Genomic DNA, 10,251 nt, shown 5'->3' with positions numbered 1-10,251 from the left:
CTCCAATAAAATTAATTCGGTCAGTAAAAATGTTCTTCGTATATAAAATTTTTCAACAAGAATATTTTATCATTCTAAGTGTAACTTTCCTGAAATTTGAAACTAAAAAATTGTTTATAAAATTTTTTAACTGATATTAACATGAATTTAATTTTTCATTTTATAGTCCCTATTATCAGCAACAGGTTTCTTTAAAATAATATGACAGAACAAAGTTTTGCAATTCTTGAGAACTGTGGACTATATTTCCCACTTTTTTTACCTAAATTTGTTAGTTTAATTTTTGAACGTCCAGTCCTCATATAGGAAAATTAATTGCAGATTTTTCAAAAAATGTTTCTTCTAAACACACTTTTTATTGTTTGGAAAAATCCAAAAATTCTAAACTAGAGTTTTCTACAATATTCAAAGAAAAACACAGATAGAGTCAGAGTAAATTCAAACCAAAAACAATTGAAGATTTCCTCTTTTTCCTGATGCGGTTGACTTGCAAATATAATTACTGTCGGGATCAAGCCAAATACAAATCTTTATATTTTTTGAATGGTGAGCAAATTGCTCATCATATTCGACGAAGTAGAAGAAAGTAATATAAAATTTTAAACTGATTGGTTTCGTTGTCTCTGTCTTTTCCCCTAATTTTCTGACATTTCTGTTTTCAGTGCAGTAAAAAAACAGTGATCAGACAGTAATCGCAAAATTTTTTAGTTTTTGAAAAGTGAGCAGATTGCTCATCATATTCGATTAAGTAGGATAGTTTATTATAAGTTTACTTTAATAACAATTTTTTCCTATGTTTTGACATTTCTTTTTTCAGTGCAGTAAAGGACAGTGATCAGTTAATGGGAAACTTGATCCAATATCAAAAACGACGATATGTATTTTTCTAGTTGTTTTGCATTGCAAGTGATTCTGCTTTAGTTAATTTTGAGAAAAACATGATGCAGTCTCTCGCAATGCTAATCGCAGTTTCATTGTTTTAGTTTTGATTTTCAGAGCTCATTCTGTTTTTAGATCAGTTGTTACTAAAATTTTGTCTCGCTTACTGACGAATTGAATTAAAGATTGAACACAAAAAAACTACTTGTAATTCCCTTCTTTTTAATTTCATCACATGAAAACGTCAGAGAAGGCACATGAAATGCTGTCAAAAAAAGTGTAATTTCTGCTTTTATTTGTCAACTGGAAGTACGATTTCCCATTTCTCTTGAGATATCAGGGCTCTCTATTAGTCACATATTGCAATTCCTTTAGCACAGCTCTATTTCTTCAGTAATTTTAGCGAAGTTATACAAGCAGAAGTTTATAAAAAGAAAGGATCAAAAGCTGCAAAATAACGTCAACCATAGAAAAAAAGATATACATCAGATGGCAACGAAAATTGTCCACTCGTCTCACACTTTTGTTTTTCAAAATGGTTTTTTGGCATGTTAAAAAACCAAACTTTGAGCTTTTTCTGGGTAATTTTGTTTTTGCTACAAGAGTGTATCCGCGTACTTCATATGATAACACTAATTTTCACTAGAATTTCATCATATTTGCTTTGATTTTCAAGATAAGTCTTTTGAAGCAGTAGGATACAAATAAAGTTGGTGTCTAAAACTAGTGTTAGTTGAAATTATCATTCAAAAATTAGGTATGATGTTTGTGCGTAAGACTAATCTTGTTTCTGCGTAAAACTAATTTTGACGATGCACTATCTCATTGAAACAGCACTGCGCGTCTTGATCTCCTAAAATTCCCTAAAACCTTTTTCCAATTTTTGTTATTACAAATTCCAAACCGATTGATTTTTACAACACAAAGAAATTGTTTTGTTTTGGTGCTCTGTTTTTGTAAGCTGTTTTCACGCACTTTTCAATTACTTCGACCTTCAAAACGGAATAAAAAGCTTGCTCCACACGGAATTCTCATTAAAGCTCCAACAGATGCCCTTTGCTAGCTTTAGCAGTCTATCAAGTGTTTAGAGAGCTGAACGTGCTGATAAGGTTTAAATTCAAGCTGAACGAATTCTATTTGGTAATATTCCAACTCAAAATGGTACAGATTTTACAGTTTAAGCGTAATTTTTGAAGATCTCATTAGTCTCAAACTCACGTTTCAATCTTTCATGGTTTTTAAACCAATTGTTAACTTTTTTGGTAGATGGGTATCAAAATACCATTTTTTAGAATTCTTACAGGTGCATTTCTTTCTCTAATAATTCTCTACATTTGTTTTTTTTTGGCCCTATATAATTATGTAACGGAAAGTCAAACAACCAATGTAATAGTGATTATCATCTTTGTCTTCAAGTTTTTGTCAATTTTGAGGTTTTCGAACTTTTGCGGTCAGAGAGACAGTTCTCCGAGCTTGAGGATGGTCCGTGAAGGGTTTCTAAAGACAATGAGATGAATATTTAAATATCATTAGGGAGAAGGTTAGCAGCGTTGTGATGAAAATTGCAAATCAATTTTTTGTCAATTCCTTTAAAATTTTTTGCCAATCGTAGAAATTTCTTTTTCAACAGGGCCAATGAAGATTTAACGAGCTTAACGCTGGTTTACTGGATAGCTTTTAGAGATAAAAATGCTTTTCGAGATAAATTTTGTTCAGTTTTGTCGATAATTCAAACAGAAGTCAAAGTTTGTTTAGGAAGGAATAAAAAAACGGTCAAGCAAAAAATTTGCATAAGGAAAGACAAAAACGTTCACAATAATTGCCTCTCAATCAAGAGCAAGTAAAAACGCCTGCAATTTTTTTATCAATTTCTTTGAAGTTTTTCGCCGTTTTAAGGTTTTAAATCTTTAAAGACAAATTTTTTAAAGCTTGACGATGGATTGGTGAATAGTTATATTGGCAAGGGAATGTTTTTGTTATGACAATAGTTTATTCAATATTGGAGACTTTTTTTTAAAAAAGGAATTTTTTGCAATTTATTTGAAATGTTATAAAGCCTTCTCTTCGACTGTGGAGTTAAAAGCTATTGAAAGTAAGGATTTTAAATGTAAGAATGCGTAACGTTTGGTGGAATATTTTTTTTAGCTTTGTGAACATCAGCGTCCAAAATTGCAGCAATTTTGGATAGTTTCTGCTAATAAATTCAAATTAAAACTTTTGTAACGCTCTTACTTCTGTTCGCATCTTTTAAGCAGCAAGATCTCTGCTAGCTGGCAAGTGAGCTGCAATATAAATTTTAGCAGGAAACAATTGGATTTGAAGTCATTGTATGTAAAATAAAAGGAGTTTGCGATAATTTTTTTTTAAATTTTGGGAAGGTTTTGTCTTTTTCAAATTTTTGAGCGCAATAGTCAAAAATTTCTGCGCGCGCTGCTGTTTCTATGCAAAAAGTTTAACAATAAAATTTTTGGTTGTTTTTTTGTTGTGTTTGTGTTCATAAAACCATGACAAAAAAATTGATAGTTAATTGAATAATGTTTCTGGTTGAGAACTTTATCCTGAAGTTCGCACACCTCTCATTACACGGAGTTTGCTCTTTTTGACCTTTTACTAATGGAGACAATTTGTTATCTTCCGAAGGCTATGATTTAAAAATGCACATTTTTGAAAAAACTGTTTTGCAAATTTCCAGAAGAATCTGCTCAGAAGGATAATGATATGATAAAAGTTTCCTTAATAAAGCACTATACTCCACAAACGGCTTCAACGGCTCATTGATTTCATGAAAATTTTATTTTTATTTTCACTGTTTGAATGTAAAACACAGTAAACAAAGGAGATTCAAAACGTACTAAAGATTTCATTTGAGTTTTTGAGAAATATTATTCCGATATTTGTTCCCTTTTTGTATAATTTGTACGATGCTTTAAAAACAAAAGGCTGTTGAATCTATTTGTTTTCTGTAGAACGAAACATTGGCTTTGCGACAAATTTACTCAAGCTAAGACTAAAGACTTACAGTAGAGAGTCACTTCTTCGGTTTGGCCTTGATAAACCACGCAAGGACTATCGCCTCCTGTAAGAAACATGGAACCTGTATCGTCCATCACTAGAGCTGTGTGCCCACCCTCTAACTGTGAGTAGAATCGATGCGCTATCTCTCCCTAAAAGTTTCTTCCTTGGTGTTCTGTTTTCAAGCGTGGAGGCTATTTGGGGGGTAAAAGTTATAACTGAGTGCTTAGGGGGTTTCTAGGGTGAAAGCAGGGTAAAATGAGGAAATAAAGGAGGCCCCAGTCATAATCAGACGGTCATTTAAGAAAAACATTCAAAAATTATGCAAGACTGCGTAACATTTTGCAAAATAATCGTTCATATCTTGCAAAAAATTTGCGGGTAAACAAGAACTCTTGAAAAGTAACAGCTCATCCCGCGAAACAGAAGGAAGGTACCCGATCACCTCGCAAAGCTCTTACCAGGTATCCGATCATCTTAGAATGGCAGTCAATACTCTTAAGAATGGCACAGTCAACCATACAAAACTCTTGAACGGTTACGTTTTCTCTTGCGAAACTCGTGCATAATAACACTCCACAAATCAAAACTTTTGGAAGGCAATTGTTCACCTCATAAATTTCAGGCAAGTTAACAGCTTATCTTGCGATACTCTTACAAGGTAGCCGTCTCTCTCGCAGAACACACTACCAAAATATGCGTTCATGTATCATAGTAACATAGTAAATCAGCGCTGAATCATAGCATTTCTCAGTCTGTATTTTTACTATGAACATATTTATGATCAAGTCACTTTTTATTAAAAGTGTTTATTCAGTAAAAAAACGAAGTCTGTTCAGTGTGAAAACAGCACTCAATCCTTATACTTAGCTTAAGCTTAGCTAAAACCTGGTAACCTCACAATATATCTCACAATATCTCACAATATATCGCAAGTAACCGCCATCTTGCATTTTTTGACGCAACCATCACCAAAACAAAATCTTTTCAAAATTTTTGAAATAACAATTTACCACAGAAAAACTTTTATAAGTTAACGGCTGAGCTCGTTAGAATATCGCATGGTATTAACTGCGACTCAATCGGGGTAAATATCCAACTCAAAAATTACGTAAACAAAAAGTTTGTGCAATTAACTGTCATACTGCAAAACTCTGGAAAAATTTACTCTTAGGAAAATGGTTGCACGATAATCTTCCTTGTTGCAATAATCTGAAAAATCTTTGAGCAAATCTTCCTGCTGAAAAAAATAATTGTGTTGCAACAAACTGGCAACTGTCTACTTTAGAAATCGGTTTCAATGTTTCAGCACTCTTCGCAAAACTTTTGCCAGGCAAACGTTCATCTTGCAAAAATCTCGAAAGGAACTCCCTTTTCTTAGGAAAGTCATACAAAGATAACCACCCAATTTTCAAAAACTCAGCAAAGCTGCAAACTGTTCGAAGACAACCGTCCATCATTTTTACACCCGACTATTCAATTTTTTATACAAGATAACTCTCGATCTTGTAAATAATTGCTAAGAAAACGTCCAACGGGCATTTCACAAAGCATCATCAACATTGCAATAACACTGGAAATTCTACTGCAAGGTCACCGTCGATCTTTTGAGTGAATGTCCTGGCTCCCAAACTCATGCAAACTAATCGTCCACCAAAACAATTTCAATACCACCCACGTCGTAAAAGTGTAGGCCATCATCTTATAAATAACCGTCAAGGTCAACTTTTGACTAAAAATTTACGTAACGAAAAATTTTTGCACATAAATGTTCAAACTGCAAAACTCTGGGAGTGTATACATCAAAATCTTTTGCAAAGCAACCATCCAGTTTTTCAATTTGGTTCATGGTATCCACTGGTTTTATTAAAACTCTTGCAAGGCAACTGTTCAACTTGCAAAACTCTTTTCAGGTACCATGCCAATTTGCTAAACTTCCGTTATGATGTAACCATCAATTTCGCTAAACAATGGCAAAATTACATTTCATGTTGCAAAAATCTTCAAAAACATTTGTTCATGTTGCATAATATTTGCGAGACCGCTGTCTAAACAGAAAAAGTCACAAGGTAATCATCCATGTTGCAAAACTCCTGGAAGATAGCCCTCCCAGCTCTAAGCTTGTTGCAAGATATGCAAAAATCTTGCAAAAAAACTCTTCAAAACATTTCTAATTTGCAAAACTCTTGAATTAATTCTCAATTCTTTGCAAAAGTGATCCGTACCTAAAAAAATTTCATGATGGCCAATCACCTTTTAAAACTTAGGCAACAAAAGTGCAAAACGTTTTGAAGGTGACTGTTCAATTTTCAAAACTGTGACAGGACTGTCCACCTCGCAAAACGCTTCGGAAAACAGGATCATGTTTCTTAACACTCGAAAGTTTATTATAAGTCTTTCATAATTCTGGCAGGTAATATTTCGTGTAGCAAAACTCTTACAAAGTAATCATCCACTGCGCAAATTTTGTGCAAGGCAACGATTGACATAGTAAAGTTCTTGCAAAGTATACGCTTATATAATAATTACATTTCAAGGTAACAGTCCACTTTGCAGAAATCTAGCAACTACCTGTTCGTTTCGAATAATATCGGCAAGGTGTACGTCCAACTTGCAACGTTTTTGCGACGTAACCATCGAAAGCCTAAAATTATTGCAAGATATTCTCTGACACTTCCTTTATTTCTGTTCATCGCGCATAACTATTGCATTGTCTTCTTCAATCAAGCAAAACTCATTACCGTCTATGTCGCAAAACCCTTTGCAACATAACTGGTCACCATGTTAGGGTCTTCAGTTGCAACTTGAAAAGCTCGTGTAACGTAACTGTCAATTTGAGAACATATAGCAATTATCACCAATCACTTTGCAAACCTAACACAAGACAACAGTTTGTCTTGAAGATCTCGTGCGACGTAACAATTCACGTTGCAAAAATTTTGCGAGTTTACACTAATCGCAAAATTGTGGCAAAGTCAGATACTATTAACGGTTAATAAGTAAATTATGTTGTCTTCTGCTATAGTTTTTATCTGGATCAGTATGATTAAAACCTAACATTGATTATACCAGATCAAAAAAATTAAAACGTTTGCAAATATTATGATACATGGAAGATTGTTACCCTCTTTGCCAAAAGTTTTTATGTAGTATAAGTAAATGAATAAATACAAACTATTTGAAAAATTCATTTGAATAATTTATGGATTGGCAGTAGATATCCTCATCCTACTATTGCATTTTTTGTACATTTTGGATGTTTGCTCACACTGAATAAAAGGAACTCAAATTTTTTTCTTATATCTAATACTCAGCAATTTGGTTACTAAATTGATCTTTAAAGTTGATTTTTTGAATTTAACATTTTCTTTTTTGTTCAAGAATCTGTGTAAAATAAAGTTTTAAAACATTGTTCATGATTTCAAAAATGACGTTCTTAGCAAACTTTCATTTCTGAAATCAAACCAGAAGTTATTTACTGTGTTTGATTTACACGTGAAAGAAGTTCAACGGATGAATGAAAAAGTACAGAAATTAAAAATCCATTTGTTGCACGCTAATAAAATTGAATGCAATTAGAAAAGCAATAAATCTCACTTTGATTTCTAGGCGAAAGATCATTTTTCGAAATTTAAGAATTAAGGATTTAAAAATTAGTACAAAAATAAAGTACAAAGAGTTGGGGGTTTTCTCATTATAGCCCCCTTATCAAACTCAAGCAGAACTCAAAATGGTATGCTTATCATAATTAGAGGAGGGAGTTTTTGAACGTTATTTGACTGGAAGACTGATAGTTTGATGAAGAACCAAATGACTATTATGCAAAAGACGCACAATTGAAAACACTAACGGCTTGACTAGCATTTTTTTTACAGAAAAAGACATCGATGGTCAACGATACAGATACTTCTATAAACAAAAAAAATAATTGAAAGAGCCCAACTAACACTTCGAAAGAATCCTGATTGTAGAAAACTGAGGGTATGGAAACGTTCAAAAACATTAAAAATGTCTGAAAATCCTACGCACTATATTTTTTTTTCGTAAAATTTAAGATTGCAAAATACTAATCAGATATAAAAAATATAAGCATATTATAACTGAATTACTTGACAGATAATGGATTTGTGAAAAATCGAAGCATCTGTCTCTATCTGTATCTATAACATTGAAGACCTTGCTAAAAAAACTAAGCGCCTAAATGAATAGAAAATCTGGTGCCTTATAAAGATGGTGAGACTTGTTATTACTGACACTAGGACAACAAAACTATAAAAAAACAAGAAAAAGTGAAAAATTGAAAACAGATAGCATCAAAATTGGAAAAAATGCTATCAAGCGAAAGCATACGGTAAGTTCATTTCGAAATGTTTTGCCAAAAAATTATTTTGGAAATAGTGAGACTGAAAACAAAAAAAAACAACTAAAACGGGCAAAACTCAATGAGGATATTTTTTTCGATTACGATAAAACCTTTAGCTGTCATTGATGATAAATATTAATTCTTCCTGTTCAAAAATTTTTAAAAATGATATGACCAAACAAAATGTCGGAGTAGAACTTTTTTTTAACTATCAGCTTAAAATTTTTTTAAAATGAAAATTGGCTTAATTACAAAACCAATTAGGCTTGTATTCAATAACACAAGAGGCCATGAGAACAACAAAGACATCAAATATCGGTAAAACACAAAAGTTCTCTTATATTCACAAAAAGTGTTACTGAAACAAACAACAAAAATAGTGTAGATGTCGAATGAAGGATTCACACAACTCCAAATATATACTAGTAGAACATATTTATTACGTGTAGCACATTTCATTAAAAAATATAGATTAAATCGCTGCACGTGAACATCAATATTCTGAAAGACTTATACTTAACTTTAAAATCACATTAAGAACCTTCACGCCTTAACTCTAATTCTTTTTGCTCCCCTTGCTACTTCGTTGTGACTAAAACCACTTCCCCAATTTGACTACACTCGATTACAAATCAAAGGTTTCAACAGTTCTTTGGATTGTGACAAAACCACAATGAGACCAATAATAGCCTCGCTATCGCTTCGTGGCTATTAATTGAATCTTCATTCAATCGTTTATGGTGACTAATTCTGATGCTTTGTATAGCACATAAAGCATATCGTCCTCGGAGAATAAAACTGAAAGATTGGTCACAGCTTTTTGAATAAAGTTTTTTGGTAGTTCAATGATTGCAGGTAGCTCACATAACATACTTACTTCTGAGCTGATTTGACGTAATGTTTTTTCATACTTTAACCAGCGGCCACTGAAAACTCCGATACCTTAGGTCGCATAAGCAAGACAACTCATCAAACAGACTGAGTGGAAAGTAAGTAAATCAAAAGCAGCTGCTTCAACCATGGCTACTTACGTATCCGCCCGGATAATCCCGATACATCTCCAAATATCCATCAGTTGTCAATCGGATCCCGTCATACAGAAAAGCAGTACTCCTTACGTACATATTTATCTGTGTACTGTACATTGCAAGTCCAGTAGTTGCCATCTGAGAAAAATCCACAAAATACGTCGAAGTTTTGTCTTTAACAACGCCGGATGTTCTGAAAGAGCCTAAACCATGCAACACCAGTCCTGCGACACAGATCTCTAATTCTTCGGGTTCTCTTGGATTCAAGAAATCGTTCAGGCAGCTATTCTCGAAAGTAGTTGTTAGGGTTAATGTTTCACTGACTGGATCTGCGCTTGAGAACTCCATAACGTAGGTGGTTGAATTCGAGGGTAGGGGTGTAGCTGCTAAAAAGGAACATTTAAACGAATTTCCAGAAAAAAAACGAAAATGGAATAATCTAAAAGTAGTTTTTATTAATTTCCCAATTCGAGGTGTAAGCGCCCCTGAAGGGCTTTAACTTTTAAGAAGTGCGCAGAATGTGCTTCAAATTTTATGTTACAAATGGACTTTCAAATAAAATTCATCTCTGAAACTTTCAAATAAAATTCTTCACTGAAATTCGCTGAAACTATTTAAGAAATGCGCTCAATTTTCATCGCATTTTTTATAAGAACTCAGCGCATTTCATATATAATTTCAGCCCAGTCCAATGATTCTCAGCACCGGTTACTGAAAATTTTACCAATTATTTTGGTCTTATATTAAAAAATCGTTTTGAAAACAAGTTTGTAATCCAAATGAGCAGATTTTTTTTTGAAAAATCTGCGGATTGCACCACTTTCTTTACAAAGTTTTGGTGGATTCATGAATTTTTTATACATAATTTATTGAAATATTCGTTGACTCGGGATAAACATCTTAATAATAGAGTGTATGATGACATGCACAAACTTGTTTCTGTGTGATTGAATTATTAGGCTTCGTTTC

The 10,251-nt window shown here is 33.0% G+C and overlaps 1 protein-coding gene across 1 annotated transcript in view; it reads right to left on the bottom strand.

The window, feature by feature from the left end:
- Positions 1-10,251, bottom strand: part of LOC142346150 (uncharacterized) — a 53,503-nt gene that overhangs the window by 40,777 nt on the left and 2,475 nt on the right. The window contains exons 3-4 of the mRNA XM_075398658.1: positions 9,286-9,668; positions 3,899-4,043 (exon numbers count right to left, since the gene is read on the bottom strand). Of these exons, the coding sequence (XP_075254773.1) occupies positions 3,899-4,043; positions 9,286-9,668 (528 nt within the window). The remainder of the gene's footprint in view (positions 1-3,898; positions 4,044-9,285; positions 9,669-10,251) is intronic.

This window comes from Convolutriloba macropyga, chromosome 9 (assembly GCF_964194025.1).
Source record: "Convolutriloba macropyga chromosome 9, txConMacr16.3, whole genome shotgun sequence".
In the NCBI taxonomy this organism is placed as follows: domain Eukaryota; kingdom Metazoa; phylum Xenacoelomorpha; order Acoela; family Convolutidae; genus Convolutriloba; species Convolutriloba macropyga.
Note: the sequence above shows the minus strand (reverse complement) of the source record. Positions and strands in the feature narration are given on the sequence as shown.